Source organism: Clytia hemisphaerica, unplaced genomic scaffold (genome assembly GCF_902728285.1).
Source record: "Clytia hemisphaerica strain Z4C2 unplaced genomic scaffold, Clytia hemisphaerica genome assembly, whole genome shotgun sequence".
Taxonomy (NCBI): Eukaryota; Metazoa; Cnidaria; class Hydrozoa; order Leptothecata; family Clytiidae; genus Clytia; species Clytia hemisphaerica.
Genome location: NW_027103811.1, coordinates 1 through 17,112, shown reverse-complemented (window position 1 = coordinate 17,112; position 17,112 = coordinate 1). Strand labels below are relative to the sequence as shown.

General features: G+C 33.9%; 1 protein-coding gene and 2 long non-coding RNA genes across 3 annotated transcripts; 1 reads left to right on the top strand and 2 right to left on the bottom strand.

Annotated features, from left to right (window-relative positions):
- Positions 1-10,116: 10,116 nt before the first annotated feature.
- On the bottom strand, positions 10,117-11,280 carry LOC136806609 (DNA ligase 1-like; the record flags this gene model as incomplete). The annotated part of the gene is given in 2 exon segments (XM_067063199.1): positions 10,117-10,172; positions 10,615-11,280. A coding segment is annotated over 1 exon segment (615 nt), but the record flags the coding sequence as incomplete, so codon positions are not given.
- Positions 11,281-14,428: 3,148 nt separating this feature from the next.
- On the bottom strand, positions 14,429-16,055 carry LOC136806555 (uncharacterized). Its single transcript, XR_010846578.1, has 2 exons — positions 15,213-16,055; positions 14,429-14,652 (listed from the first exon to the last, which is right to left on the bottom strand). It is a non-coding gene; the product is annotated as an uncharacterized lncRNA (long non-coding RNA).
- Positions 16,056-16,212: 157 nt separating this feature from the next.
- On the top strand, positions 16,213-17,055 carry LOC136806608 (uncharacterized). Its single transcript, XR_010846580.1, has 3 exons — positions 16,213-16,406; positions 16,611-16,724; positions 16,927-17,055. It is a non-coding gene; the product is annotated as an uncharacterized lncRNA (long non-coding RNA).
- Positions 17,056-17,112: the final 57 nt, after the last annotated feature.

Sequence of the window (17,112 nt, the reverse complement as noted above, 5' to 3'; positions counted from 1 at the left end):
GAAATGTTAAAAAGAAAAAAAATTACTTTTCAACATAGACCTAATATGGATTCAATAGGCGATTTTGTAACCTGATAACAGCTGTTCGTAATTTTCTTACGCGCACGGTAAACCTCTGAAGGCGCTTGAAAATTATACATCTGAGGAAAATAGTCCTCCCGCGGAAAATTCTACAACAAGAATCTTGTTGTGCGCCGGAAAGTTAAAAACTGATACGGCGCCCTATTCATAAACACAATCACGCAACTTTCTTGTCGTTCCTAGTCCTTTTAGACGCACGCGGTCCTTATGATTTCGAGATTGCATATTCTTCAAACTGTTATGTTTTCACACATCCCTTTAAAGCTTCAGCGTGGTGTGCAGAAAACATTCACAATCTGATTTCAGGTTACAATTTTGTTGCTGACCCAAAGAATCATCAGTGTTTTAATTGGTGGAGGACTCGTAATCGTAATTTTTGTGGTATTTCATATTTCTCTAGTATGAAAATATGACTGCGTTGACTTTTGGGGAACTGAGTAAGCGGCAGGAAAAAACAGAAAAAAATATTGGTCAAACAAAGGCAAAAACAGCAAACATTTTTTCAAATTCAAACCATCTTTTAATAAAGTTAAAATTCTTTCAAAATAAAATATCAAAAATCAAATTGATGAAAATTTGAAGGAAAAAAAGTAACAAAATAACTCTTAGTGCAGTGGGGGGGGGGGCTTGGTAGTAAAATCTCAGAGTAAAAGGATTTTTACATACCACCACCCAGACTCTTGGAAGAGGTATTTTACTACTGTACCCTGGTAGTAAAAGTTTTTGGGACAATTTGTCATGGAGACCACCTATTTTTTGGTTGCTTTTCGGACTGATTTTACAAAAAAAGCTAAAAAATGATTATTTCTGTGACACATTTTTCACTTAGTGCAAAAATTAATTGATTTTACCTTAGAATTAAAGTCTTTTTTATATTGACAAAAAATTTCGAGAATTTTTTGTTTGTAGCAAACAACTTAAGATTTTTCAGATTTTTTCAGAAAAGTTATCCAAAAAATCAAAAGAAGTACAAAAATAGCTAAAATTTGTTAATTTTACCAGTTTTAACTACCCAGGTAGTAAAGTTTTTTCAGCATTTAACACATAGATACCACCCATTTTAGTATTTAAAAACTACCTTATTGGTATATATTTTCGCATGTTACAAATTTTCGCGGGTACTTAATTTCGCGAGTCTTTTGGTCAATTTTTCGAGAAATTTAATACTGTTTAAAGGGGAATTAATATGTGTGATTTTCAATGAAACTTATGATTATATTCTTAAAGAGCTCATTAACACGATTCCAAAAATATATAATTCATTGTTGTTTACTTTTTCTATACCGAATAATAGACAATTAAAAATTCCCTTATATAACCATGGCAACAAAATTTGTGACGTATGATGCGCGTGAGTGGGTTGTTAGATTTTCAAAAAAGAGAGAAAAATGAAAGAGAGCAAAGAGAGAGTATTTTTAGTTTTTGATGTGAAAAGAGTTTTCTGAGATTGTCAAAAGTACGAAAAAACATGTCTATGGATCCATTGATTCTTCGTCTACAAACAGTAGCTCTGACGAGTATTCTAATAATATAACATTCATGTAAAACTCCTTTCAAGCTTCTTCCCTTTTTTACTACTGCAGATTTTTAAGGCATACCGGATAAGTGGAATGGGGGAACCTAAGTGGGAACCTAAATGAACACCGGAAAAGTGGGATGGGGGAACCTAAAGTGGGAACCTAAATTTTTTTTTTTTCATTTTTTTTTTGTTTTTTTTTTTATAGCAATATATTTCGCACGTCTATTGACCTCCTATGAAACAGAACTTTTGATTTTACATTTTATAAAGTTTTTTCTCCCTTTCTTTTATCAAACGCTCTTTGGAGACTTGTAAGGATGGTGCTTCAACAATATCTTCTTCTAGATCATTCCAAGGTTTCACACTTCTGTAAAAAAGAGAGTTGCTTTAGTAGCCTCTCATACCGTCATTAGCAAAGTTCCTTTGAAGCTCGTAATCATGCTGACGTCGTGGTCGTGTTCGAGGAGTAAATTTCTCTGATCTTATAGACTCGTCATAAATGTGGAGGTTCTTGAAAACTTCCACCATATCACCAACTTGCCGCGTGGTCTTTAGGCTAGGTAGATTGATGAGTCGTAGCCGATCTTCGTATGATTAGTTTCTATAGCAACTAACTAGCCTTGTAGCTCTTCGTTGGACGCCCTCGATTGCATTGATATGTTTGATTAGCCTTGGAGACCATACTACATGTGCATATTCTAAATGGGGTCTGACAAATGCAATGAAAAGCGTTCGAAACATATCTGGTGAGAGAAATTCAAAGCTCCTGCTAATCAAGCCAACGATAGAGTTAGCTTTCTTGATTTTACTGAATATATGGGCTTCAAAGGTCAGGTCACTATCGATTATCACTCGTAGATCTTTTTCTTGGTCAACATGTTCTAGAACAGATCCTGATAGGGATGGACATATTTGATGTTCCAAAATTTACCCAGTGTTAAAACATGACACTTATTCGGATGAAATTCTAAAAGCCGGACTGGCTTTGACCAAATTTTAAACCCTTAGAGTGCACTTATTCTCATTTTTGCTAATTTCCACCCTTACAGTGTACTTTGGGAAGCTTGGAAAAAAGGGCCACACGTACGGTAGGTCGTTTACCTTGAGTGCCCCCCCCCCGTGGATCTATGCTTATGTGTATTGAAACGTGGCAAGCCGTGCAATATGTTCTATTTTACTATCAAACATTTTTAATTAATGAAGTGTATTCACACGCTGTACTGTTTGGTTGGTACAGAAAGAAAAACGAGCTAGAATCCGTTAAATGCTAAGCGACCCCAGCCCTGACCCGAAAATTGGAGCTGCTAATAAAAAACAATGTGTATTGCATCAAGAGTGAACAAAAACTAGATCGTAAATAATGTTTTACTAGATTCTGTATTCAAGCAAATTAGATCCGTGCAAAAGAAAGAAGAGGCTCTAAGTTATCCATCGAGCTATGAACGAACTTCTAATTCCTTCTAGATTTGAAGATATGACGGTTTAAAGTTTAAAGTTTAAAGTCAATTAAGTCAATTTACTAAAAAGAACCTTTCAAAAAGATGCACTATAAAACTGCTGATAAATAAACATGCTTTTTTGAGCTAATTGAATAAATAAATTCCCTTTGTTTTATTTTCAACATTATTGTTTGCGAACCGTAATGTAAAAAGTAAATAACTGGTGTTCTTATTATGATAAAAGGTTTTTTCTTTCCTTGCATATAATATCTTTCTTATCTTTATGTATTTGTTTTTAAAGAAAAATAATAATAATAACAAATTAGGTTTTCCCATTTTAGGTTCCCGGGTTCCCCATCCCACTTTTCAGGTGTTCATTTAGGTTCCCACTTAGGTTCCCCCATCCCACTTTTCCGGTGTTCATTTAGGTTCCCACTTAGGTTCCCCCATCCCACTTTTCCGGTGTTGATTTAGGTTCCCACTTAGGTTCCCCCATCCCACTTTTCCGGTGTTGATTTAGGTTCCCACTTAGGTTCCCCCATCCCACTTTTCCGGTGTTCATTTAGGTTCCCACTTTAGGTTCCCAGGTTCCCCCATCCCACTTATCTGGTATGCCGATTTTTAAAACATTATGTTTATTCATCCGCGCAACCTACGTCACAAAATAGAGGGAGGGTGTAATTTTCTCCTTCTTAGAGCCGGAAAAGAGCAATCTTTAAAGCTAGATAATCAAGTAAATAAACAAGATTTTTAATTAGTTCTTTTTTTATTAAACTCCATTTTTGATCTTCTTACTGTCTAGGCAAAAAATTGGAATGCCGAATCTCAAACATTAATTCTCCTTTAAATTTTTCAAAATTACAAAGTCGCGAAATTAAATACGCGCGAAAAATTTTTCTTAGTATTTTGTTAGTATTTGTACATAAAAACGTTGTGTTTCAAGCAAAATCGGTCTTTTTCTTACTTTATATTCCCACTTTCTGAAAATACCTAGTGAAATTTAATACACGCGAAAATTTTCCAGAAGTCGGCAGTCGCGGAATTTAATACACGCGAAACACGTTTTTTCGAAAAAATTTTGTTATTTGCGAAAATTTGTAACACGCGAAAATATATACCAATAAGGTACCCTGGGTAGTAAAAATTTCGATTTTTCCTCACACCACCACCGTAGTAAACCTCATTATGTCTGAGATTTTACTACCGACCCCCCCCCCTCCTTAGTGAGGTCTGGCAAGTAGAGTGAAAATTTGCATGTTGGATATATACGACATCGGCACGGAAAGGGTTAACTGTCTATCATTAGTCTGCAATCATAAATTTTGTGTCAATTCTTCCTCGTTTTGGCAATTTTTAGCAAAAAAGTGCTTCAGTTTTATGGTAGCACTTTCTTTCCAGGAAGGTATTTGACCTGGAATTTTGATTATCCATATAGGCAATTTATTCATGTGTTTTTCTACAAAAAAAGTGTTTTGAAACCTTTTTTCCATCTTGCTCTACAGTGATTTTCTGTTTACGTCCATTTTGACACCGAAATGTGTCCCGTCCGAAATCATTGCACATTGCCCCTATTTTAAGAGTGTTTATTGAAGTTTTTTTAAGTTTGAGAGTAAGCTCAATCTGTATGTGTTTGAAAACCTGTCAAAAAGTATGATTTTACCATTAGGTTAACATTCTATAGGTCCCAGTGCATTGGTGATTGGAAGTGACACCAAAAAATGTCCCGTCCGAAATCACAATAAGATTGACAATATTTCTGAAATTCTGCAGGGTAGAAAGATTTGAATGGCTGAATATTGTAATCTAGGATAGAGCATATTTTAATTGAGTAAATCTAAGATTCAAAGCTCTTTAGATTTGATTCCAGGGGTACTAGAAAAAATGTCCCGTCCGAAATCATTTGTCCTGTCCGAAATCATATCTTTTCAAATATGTTTCAATTTGTAATAAAATGAATGTTTACCCTTACCAAAATATTGACAAGAAAAGTATACTTTCAGTATATAGAAAGTATACTGCATTCATACTTTTGCTCAAATTTAAGGATTAAAGTATACTCTAAGTATACTTATCAAAATCAAAGCATCACTCAAATTAACAAAATTTGTACTGCATTTATACTGCAAGCAGAAAGTATAAGAAAAGTATACTGTTTTTATACTTTACTGTACTTGTTTTAGAAAAAAAAGATAAAAAGAAAAATAATTGGGTGCATACCCTTACCAAAATGCAGCATACTTGAAGTATGTTTTTTTCAGGCTTTAAGCCTACTTCAGCAGCACATAATAAGCATACTAAAAGCCTACTTGAAGCACATTTGAAAGCATGCTTAAAGCTGTGCATTTTTGGAACACTTTTAGTAGGCTTTAAGCATACTTTCTGAAGTCACATTAGTTTGGGAAAAAAGCATACTTAAAGCATACTTCATGTAAAAGAAAATAATGTAATCGAAAGCATACTTGAAGCATATTTCATACAAAGGAAAAGAATGTACTGGAAAGCATACTTGAAGCATATTTACGAAAATGATATGGAAGGCTTTAAAAGCATGCTTGAAGCATACTTTAAAGAATGAAAATACCTTTATTTGAAAAAATAGGTGTTGGATAGTAATTTAGAGATATCAGAGAAAAGATATTCTCTCTGATATCCAAAAAGATCTCTGATTATGCCTTATGAATAATAACTGCCTTCTGTTTTGCTAAATTTATATACACGTTCTTTCATTTGCATAACAAGGCTGGAATTTTGGCTCGAATACAATGGATTTATCAGGGGCGGTGCGACACCCCTGCAAAACATGCACTCGCAGGGTATGCTCCGGAGTCTTTTTTGTCGCAGCTTGTTTTTAGCCTACCCGGAGTTGTTTTTCCGGATCATTCGTTAGTGTCATTAGATTTATTTTACTGACTTAAAGTCCGCGGAAAATATAAGAAAACTGTTTATCAAGTCGCGTTACAGGAAGCGTGAATTCGAGTCTGTATTTTAGATTTTGTGTACAAAAGCGTTTTGCAGGCCTGCACCCTGCAAAATTTTGCAGAAAGACCTGGCTGAAGTCAAAATGCAGGGTTTGCCCGGGATTTGATGGCTGTTAGTGTCAAAACGTTAAATGTCAAGACTCGTCAAATGGCTTTAGATGCTTGGAGAAGAAATAACAGTATAGACAGTCCTGATTTTATCTATTTTGTCGCAAATTCTGAAGAATTTGAAGCCTGCACATTTTCGATCTTCTCCAAATTCGTCATCTGAGGGCTGCCATCAAGGTCATCTCAATGTTTGTTTTTCTTCTTATGGTTATCTTCTGAAATCCATTGAAAGAAGGAAAGTCAAATCTGTAAGGTATGTAGTATTTTTTTCTATTATTTTTCATGCCTGCATGTTATCAATTATAATCTGATAAGTGCAGGAAAAACTACTTCCCTTCCCCCTCTTTTTCTCTACTTATCTGCCTATGGCCTATGACTTGTCATAATTTTTGGTAATCAACGAAACCACTTGTTGTGTGTGGTGAGTGAGTGTTGAGTGAGTGGCCAATCATGAAATAATTATAAGATATTTAATCAATCCGGGTACGTAGTTACTGTTTGTTTGGCCAATCACTCTGGCTAAGAAAAGGTTGACGACAGGAGATGAATTTGTGGCAATTTAAGAGGTAAAGGGACAACCAACCTATTGTGGTTTTATTTTGAAATAAGAGAAAAAAAATAACATTGAAAATTTTGTGATTCTGACCTTGACACCCTAATGTTTTTAATATGTTTTGGCCGCTTAAGAAATTTTTCTGGGGAGAGAAAAAGAGCCGCTGTGTGGGTTTTTCGCACACTATTTTGAGGTACACAAACAGATTGTATTTGACTATGGTTAGTTTGAGGGCCAGCACCTGCCAGTCAAGTACTGGTCATTAAAACTGCACGACAATCTTAAAAATGATTTCTCTATTTTGTTTTAGTTCTCTTCCAAATGGAAATTGCCTGTACAGTTCCATTTCTCTCCATCTTGTGGGCAACAATTCTTGATGGATACACTTCGATGCCTTGCACGTGTGCAGAACTTTTCCTGAATTGTAAGTATTATTCTCAGAACTAAAAAAACCCATCCAAGAAGTTTAGTAGATTGGCTCAGTCATGAAGCATTGCGGTTGGTGGTTACCCACAGTCAGCCGGTTATTATATAAGATTAATTTCATTGGTTGACCAGTTGTCGTTTGACTTAAATTTTGTTATTTTTTTGTGTTTGTTAAATATGTAGGTGTAGCTTGCAAAGATCCTAATTCCCTCTTCATTATATACTTTCAGGTAAGTTGCCATCATACTGTCCAGTAGCCCCTAGATCAATGGATTATTTTGCACCTTCACGTGGTTGGTACGAAATCTTTGTAAGCACTGACAAAGTCTGCTAGTGCTAATAAGATGAGTGAAACCATATTTAACTTAAAGGAAACAACAGAATGGAATAATTCAATCAAAATGATGATGTGTACCTAACATTTAGTTTCTTGGAAGTTTTTGGATTCAAAATTTTCCCTGTAAACTGGATATCAATATTTGTCATGTAATATCATCTCTGGAAAGTACATCTTGATTTGATTTTGACATGTAATTGCCAATGCATAATGTATATATATAGTATAACATTTATAACACAACAACTGAATTTTGATACCAAACATAAAACATGCTGCATTATGTACATAATGAATAAATAAGTTTCTGAGACATGGTTGTGTTGTTCAATTGGATTGGGGGTTTTTACCCCTGGTACAGGATTCCCTGCTTTATTTGGCAAACAGTTCCAAACGAGACACCAGAATGGGGCTAGACTACAATTTCAAGATGAACCAACTATAGAGATTTCAGCTTCAGTACAAATTCTAGTTTTGGATACTTTAATGCATCACATTAATCAATTTTCTAATGAAATATTCTTTTCTTGAGCAGTCTGAATAAAATAGTTTTGCTTTTTTTCTCTAAATTTTCATTTGAAATGGCAAAAGGCTTTTAGTATTAATCTGCTTGAAATTATTTAAGTCACCTTTTGGCAGCAATAAGATAAATAAATTTAACATAGTAAGAATCAAAATTATATTAAAAAATTTTAGACAGTTTGGTAAATATTATTATTATTGTTATTGCTATCATCACGATCAGAAAAGATTTTTGTATAATCTATAATCTTTTGTGTGCTATTGTATTATTCTTATTATTATTACTTTTTTGTGTAAAGTTCAAAAAGTTCTTAAAAAAATTCATGATAGTTATGATTTTTGTCATTGATATAATGAATTGCCAATGTTTTACACCTCCTTTCTCTTTCCTTTATTGTTTCCATATTTTAGAGGCCACTCTTTGGTTCTTAAAACACTTTAACCCAAAAAAACTATCTTAGTTTTCCCAGCTTCATTTTGTGTCTAAATGAAATGAATTTTAATTCTTTATCTCTGGTTCATGGTTCATTGGGCATAAAAAGGTGGCTGTTTTAGCCAATCTAGAGGGTCGAAATTCAAAAAATTTCGACCCCGTCGGGCCCAACCATGGTGGGCCCTCCTTAGACACTATATACAGCTGAATCACTCTATATAGCTGAATCTTTTTTGCAGGGTATCCTAAAAATCCTACATACGCCCCTGTTTATTGTTATACAACAAAAGAAATTTCAGCAAGCGTAGCTCAGCGTCAGCTTAAATTAACCCTATGCTTAAGAAATATATTTATTATAAATTTAAAGCTCTCAATCTATTTACAGTTTAGATTTTTTATATACATTTCATGGAGATGTTAGTACATTAGTCCACACTTTTTTTGTAAGAATAGTGTCTTTTGGCAGGCAGTAAATTCTTAGGAATTTCCCGAAAACTAAGGGTGAGATATTCTAAGCATATTTTCTATTTTTCATGTGTGTAGTTTTTTCTAGAAAATATTCCAGACAGCTTTAAAGTGATTTCACAGCAAATGTCTTTGTCTCTAGAGCAGAAATACGTTCATTTGTGAAGTATTTTCCCATCTTACAATCTAGTGGATTTACACCCTTTAATTCTCATAGACAATATTCTTATCAAAAAACCGTGCAAAAATTGCCTAAAAATGTTCTTGAGTGATTTAAATATGTAAGCTTGAAATAATATGATAAAAATTACACCTTTAAAAGAAAGAAACATATGTTTTGCAGTTTCTGACACATCTTCAAAAAGTTCCCATCAAAAATTATATGGTGAAATATTTCATACAAAGACTGACATTTATTGAAAACGTTAAAGCGTATCTGCAAAAACGATCCAAGCGAAATTCTTTCAACAGCAAATCGGAAAATTAGATTCTTGCAAAAGTTTTAGTTAACTAAATGTGACTAACAAAAAGGAGATACAGAAAAGCTCCAAAATTACATAGGCTGAATAATACCAAGTAAAAAAACTATATCTACTGTTCTTCTGGAAAAGATAGTTTCTTTTTCGCAGACTTTTCTCTACACTGAAGAGAGGTGAATTTGCTTCTCGTTGCCGTGTTCAGCGCAGCATCACTTATAGCAACAGATGTATCCTTGAAAGTTTCGCGACAATAAACTGGAATGAAAAAGGTTAGATATTTAAATTTAATTATTGTATCATGTATAAGACACATGCCGTGCACACCCCTGGCACACACCAAAATTGTTTGGTACCTTCCACCCAAATGTGCTAAATGCAATAAACTTACTTAATATAGCATTTCGAAAGTCTTCATCAACGCCACGTTTCTTCTTTGATCCCATTCATGTCATTTCCAACTGTTCTGTTTTTTTGTAAAAGCAGTCAATCAAAAACAACGCAGCTTTTGATGGTTGAGTCTTTGTTTTCAAAACAGAAAAGTCAATCTGTGTTAGATAGACATTTGGGCATTTTTGATGAAGCTGTGTCATCTGAAAAGATAATAATACTTCTTTTTAGTTTTTTAGTTAAGACTTTATGTCCTAATCCATATGTTCACCTTATCTTCATAAATGATTCATCAGGATTCATAATAAATTCAACACTCAGGTCTACCAAAAGTATATTATTCAAAGAGAGTCCAGCCAATCATTTAAAGAAAATTAAACAATACTCACCATTTACTTTTCTGCCACTTTGGGTGCCAACTTTCCTGACTTTGGTTCATAAGTATCTAGAAAAAAGGAACAAGATTTAATATATAATTAGAATCTCACTGTCTGTATGTCTATAGAAGAGAATAGCAGGTGTTCAAAAGTTCACCAATCAATTTTTAGAGTGAAATGAGAGTTAAAATCCTTCAGATTTTAGGATGAAACCAAAAAAATTCGAAGATTTATTGCTAAACTTTTGAAGTTAAAAACTTCATAAAAGTATAAAATAATACCGTGAAGTCGGATAACTTGCATCAGTGGAGGCAAACATGCATAGCCCTCAAATGAATGACCTGTCTGGTCATTAAAATACAAACAAAAATGGTAGAGTAGAGTTGCGAGCGAGGCTGCGTAGTTAATTTGTTTTGAAATTTTGCTGCTTTGATTGGTCAGTCATTTGATGGCTATGCATGTTTGCCACCACTGATGCAAGTTACCCGACTTCACGGTTAGCACACTTACCCAGATGAAAGCCGTCATTAATTGTCTTTTGAAGTCTATCATTTTCTTCCTCTAAGGCTTGATGGTGGCTGTCTGATCATTAATGATCTTGGATTTTTCAGCACATCCGTTGCAAGATTTTTTGATAGCATACCTGTATGGTTGCTGCTTGTTCGCACCAGCTGGTTTGAAGGGTTGTCTTGGACTAAGTCTAGGTCTTGGCGATAGTGATGGCAAAGATCTAGGAAACTTTCCACCTTTGTTGGGGCGTTGCGTTTTGGATGGGGTAGCTGTTAACTTTTTCTCTGTGAATTCTGCTCGTGGTGCCTTTCCACCTTTATTAGGATGTTTAGGCTTTTTCGGAGATAAAACTGGAGATAAAACTGCAGATGGTGGGGATTTGTTAAACGGCGAGTTAATTATGGGCGAGTTAATTATGGGCGAGTGGCCAGCTAATTTTTGAACATTTGCTAAAAAATTGTTAGGAAGCCCATCAGAACCGGAACTGAAATTTTCCTCAATTATGCAGTTGAATGGTGATGAGGAGGTTTCGAAATCTACTGACTTCTCATTTTCAATTGCGTCTATTTGTTCCATATAAAGGTTTTCCTTGTTTTTCAAAGTTTCTTCCTCCTCTTGTTTCTTCTTCTCTCTTTCTTCACGCTCTTTCTGTTTTGCTTCCTTTTCCTCTCTGCTCTTGCTTTTTCCTTTTCTGCCTTTTCTTTTTTCCTTTTCTGCCTTTTCTTTTTCCCTATTTGCTTTGGCTTTTTCCTTGTCGGCTTTAACTTTCATCTTCCCTGTTTTTGTTTTCTCCTTTTCGGACGGTTCTTTTTGGACGGTTCTTTTTCCGACTGTGCCATTTTCTTCTCCGCTGCCTCTGATTGTTTATTAGTGTCCTCATTTATTTTCTCTGCTGCTGCGTCGTCCTCAAAATCGTCGCCAAAACTTTTCTTCTTTCTTTGGCGTTTGCCATCAGCGGCTGGTGTTGATGAAGCTTTAGGAAAACGCTCACGATACGCTTTTTCTGCTTTGCTTTGGGAGGCTAAAAGGAATGTGCAATACAAGTTTATATATACCCGGACCAGAAAGTTAGTCTTATTAAGCAACCTCACTACTAGGTCAAAAACCATTGATTAGGCCCATGTTCAATGTATTTCATCGACTGTCATCAAGTTTTATTGACTGTCAATTGTAAGTTATTGATAACAAATTGTTTGCATTGACCATCAATATTTCCTTTCTTACAGTCATTGATTTTTATTGACTGTCAATTATTTTGTTGCCAGCTGTCAATGTAAGTAATGAACAGTCAATAAAAAAAATTGAGTGTCAATATTGACAAACAATATATTCTTTTAGTTTTCAAGAAAATTGATTGACAGTCAGCGTTAAGTACTTTTTGTCAATAATTTGATTTTGACAGTCAATAAAACTTGATGACATTCAATGAAAAGCATTGAACATGGGCCTAATCAATGTTTTTTGGCCTAGTAGTGCCTAAATTCGACCACAAATAACTTATGTTTGCTACATCCAACCGACTCAATTTTCATCCTAAAAATCTGACTGCGTTTAGTCGGAAAGTTAGGGAAATTTGTCGGATTTATACAGTAAATTTTCTAAGAACTTTTTGGTGATTTAGTGCTGGTAAATGTTATTTGTGATCATTGAGTATTAAAACGGCTTATTCTTACACAGTTTTTCAAAGTTTTATTGTGTTTACGAGCGCTTTGCATGTAACAATGAACATACTGCAGGCCACGTGCTAGCTAGATGATTCTTGCTGTCTAAACAATAATAGCCATGTCCAGAGTGTATTTTTCTCACCATGAAAATGACACACATTGTAACTGGCAGCCTTTTTAGTACATATAAATCTTCCTTATTATCTCATATAGAGCTTTCAAAATATACGGAATTCTTTGTTACAAAAAACACAAATTTCCAATACTAGCTCTGTCCAAAGATTTGGCTGAAATCTCTGCACTCACCAATATTTCCGTAACAAAACGAAACAGTGCATAAACAGCTGGCTGTAAGTTAAACTATAATTTAGAGTCTAAAACAAAAAAAACATAGGGATAGGGATATACCATGAATGCTTGCAATTTCACCAGTCCATATTTCCTGTCCATTTTGAACTTGTATAGTTTTCCCAACATCTATACCATCTTGTGCAGCAACTTTTGCTTCTGACAGAACATCCGAATAGTTCTCACCGGCCCAGTCAACAATCAAATAACTTGGCATAATGACAATGACAATGAAACTATTAACAATTCAAATAGAATTACGTCAGCAATAGAATTTACACAAATAGCACAATAAAAAGTGGATGAGTTGATGAAATGACAAAATGCTCCTTTTTATCGAATTCTCGACCCGCGCGTGTGCACAGATCGATGGGAAAACGCACTGTACCATACAGTAGAAGGTGATCTCGGTTTCCGCAGTGTATTCGAACCGGGCTGGCAGCTATACCGTAAAATGATGAAACCAGAATGCGTTTTAGTATTTTGGTGGATTTGGTTCATAAAGATGCGTGAATGCGCGGGAGAAAAAAAAATTTCACGTGTGCATGTGCGCGAACGAAACCAGACAATTTCATAACACATTAAGAAGAACACGAAGAAAAGAAGAACGTTTAAAGGTAAACTTTCTTGTTTGGTTTCTTTATCTCTGCTATTATTTAATTTTTCTATCACCTTTTCTTTTTTACCATCAAGTTTTGAAGCTATATAGTGATTTAATTCCCTAATTGGCTATCTCAGTTCTTCTTTAAGAAGCTACAATTGGGGATTTAGGAGTAATTCTACTAGGGAGATCAGGATAATGGAAACTGATTCACTTTGAGGAAAATGGGATGGAAACAAAGGACTCTTAGGAGAAGCTACTGTATGCGTAGGAGTTCCTACCAAGACATGGATAACTTAAAGAGTCGTTTTTCACCCTTTCACAAAAACAACAAAAACTCAAATTAGTCTCTACAAGGGTCGAAATTTTCACCAACATTTAATCTCTCTAAAGAAAAATTACTTGACTTTGATATAGTAATCGACCATATTTTAATTTTTCTTAACTTTCACCAAAAGAGTTTTTCAAATAAAAAGCTGGGAAAATTAGATACGAAGAAAAGAAAACTAAACTAAATTGTTTTAATAATTGTTTTTAATTAACAAGAGCTCTTTGATTATAAAAACTTGCAGATTTTATAAAACTTTATATTTGATAAATAATGAAAAATATATATTCTATTGTAAATTCCTAAGAAAGTTTTTATAATCAATTACATTCATAATAAATAGATTATAGGCGAGGGACTTGTGACTTGATATTCGAAATAAAAAATCTTTCTCAAATACACACTTTTTATAAGAATATCTTGTTGTAAAAAAAATGTCCGAACTGTTGGACTAAAGTAGGAATCTAGATAGAAATCATAATTTAGTTAAAGATTCGTTAAAATCCGAAAAGATACTAAAGATATTATTACATTAAGAATATTTCACCCTCAATTTTGGCAAATTCTTAAGAATACTTTACCCTTAGCGAATGTAAACTATTCTTATAAAGAAAGTGTGTATGTTATTGGGGAAAATTGTCAGCAGGAAGATATTATACTATATATTGTTTTGAATAAACCCCTCCCTTCTTTCAAACGCCCCTCGAATAAACGCCCCCTTCGAAGGAACGTGCGACTTTTAACGAAAAGATTGATTAAGATTGAAGGAAGATATGACTCGTTTATTATAATCAGTGCAGTTTTGATACAATTTTTGTCTGCAACCAATGAAATTTACATTTAAATCTTAGGTAAAGAGGTCAACGAAAAAAATCAAATAAACGGGCGTTTATTCGAAATAATACGGTATCTGAAAATTGAATAAATAATAATCTATAAAACAATGATATGTCTAAATGTTTAGGTAACTTCTAAAGTTTCCAAATCGCCATCACATGCAAATGGATGGCTCGGCTTACCATTATCGGAAGTATATTCAAGAGGACGACGAGGAAAGTATTGATTCCGATACTGCGTTCGACCAAGAGATGGAAGAGCTGAAAAAAAATTCGGAAAGAGTAATTAAAGGTTAGAGTGAGGTTTTTAAGTTTATTATGATTTGAATTAGTATGCCATTTTGAGATCGTTGAAAAGATATTGGTGAGTGGAATAATATAATACGAGAATTTTCTGAAAAGGTTTTGAAAATGAAGAGAGAAAACAATTTAATTTTCTCGTCAGTGATTCTTCAATCTTAGAACATTATTACTTTGAGAAATTGAAAATAAACAAATACTTTAACTAATGCATTTTCAATTTTACATTATAGTGAAATTTAAACCCCATGTCGAAAGATTAGGTGAACCTTCAGGGGATGCACAGAACGATCTAGCAAGTCCTTTTGAAAGGTATGTCCAAAAACTACTAAGACCGGTAAAACTACACGGGCGTTAGTCAATGTCTATGCTGAAAATGTGTTTTTCAGTGTCGCGATTTAATGTTCAAACGCATATCATGTCAAACAAAATAGGGCAGTATTTAATCAGTTTGAAAAGTTTAATTCTTTGTCTGTAAAGATGCTTGATAATGTATTTTCCTATCGTTTGATTATTCCTACCTCTAATCAGCGACTCTTCTGGTGATGAATTCGAAAGTAACGAAGAGCAATCCGATTCTGACGATGACGATGACGATGACGATGACGAAGATGGACCTGTTATCTCAGCTGAACGACCTGAAAGTAAGATAATCAATTTATAATTATTACTGACTTCCAACTTTGAAGAAATACGAAAGTAGAGGGCTTCGGATTTGCATGGTTTAAAGTGAAATCTACGCTAACGCATAGGAAAGTTTACGTTTTAGCGCATTCTTTTCAAAGTTGTCACAAGCAAAAATTAATGTCACAAAAGTACAAGCTGATTTCAAACATTCCTATATTATCAACAAAACCTTAAGAAAAGAAATCTCTTTGATTCAGTTTGACCTTTGAAAAGGTTTAACTATGGCGTCAACATGGGCTATAATCCATGCAAGAATAGTCCCTCTAAAGATTTAAGAGCTCCTCATCGTTCCGGAATCTTTTTGGGTCTAAGACACAAAAGTACAAGCTGATTTCAAACAATCCTATTGTCAACAAAACCTTAAGAAAAAGAATCTCTTTGATTCAGTTTGACATTTGAAAAGGTTTAACTATGACGTCAACATGGGCTAAGATCCATGCAAGAACAGTCCCTCTAAAGATTTAAGAGCTCCTCATCGTTCCGGAATCTTTTTGGGTCTAGGACCCCTGAATATCATGTGATATTCGATTCCTTTTTACAACAGGCAAACTGATTGTGGTACTGGATCCGGATTTAATCGAACAAGAACTTGCTGACTATCAATTGGAAACTGGAGACTCGTTTGTCTCGTATAAAAAACCAAAGGGTTTTGCAGGAGGTAAATAATTCCCTCTTAAATTATCTAAATTTAGAAATTGGTTTTAATATGGTAATAATATGGTTTTATTTTTATTTTACTTCAAGACCCAACTCTATAAAAGAGAATTGCTAAACTTTGATATTACATTATCGTATGAATTTTTTTGAATAGATCAAATAAGTTAAAAAGTGCATATTAATTTTCAGCAATCACATTAGAGAAGAAGAGGATACGTTTCAAGGAAGTAGAAAATGCTGAAAGTGAAAATTTAATCCCTGTTGATGGTACACCTTTCATAATAAACTCAGTTGCAAAACTAGATTGTATTCACGGCAAGGACAGGATGGAATGTTATAAGGAAAAACGAAAATCAGAGAAGTTTAATCAAGTACTTTTCTTTTATTTTAACCCAATCTACAAAAGAAATCCCTTTTTAACTTATCAAGTGGCTAATTTTTGGGCTAAAGATTAATATCTTCCAGTTTGATCTTTTTAAATACTAATCATTTTTCGGTCCCTACTTGAGGCTTATTACACACAATAATGATTAATACATATCAAATTCGCAAACTCTGCATTCATTTTACTGTAGGCAAAGGAAGATCATTATGTTGGAAAGACAATAAACTTAGTACAAGACTCTAGAAAGTTTGATTGTCCAGCAAAAGTCATCATTAAAGATGTTACTTTTTTCCCTGAAAATAAGGTAATTTTAATTATATAAGATTATTTCTCAGCACGACCTTATATATGTTTTTCTATGGTAAATCATTTCAACGTATCGATTTAACGGGCAATCTCTGAAACTTTTAATAAACAGACACCTCTCTCATTCCCATTTAGAGTTATTAATAAGTCAAAAATAGAAAATAACAAAGCTTCAAATCCATCTTTGTAATTTTTTTCAGATTGTGAATTATCAAGTAGAAAATCAACGCAAGAAGGTTTCAAAAAAATTAAAAGAAGAGTGGGAAAAAAATCAATGGAAGGACGTGAGGACCGAGAGGAAGTTTTTCATTCAAATTCCAAATCAGAAAGTACACACTCATGGAAAGGTATTGAACAATTTGAGCATGTGTATGCTTATAAACTTG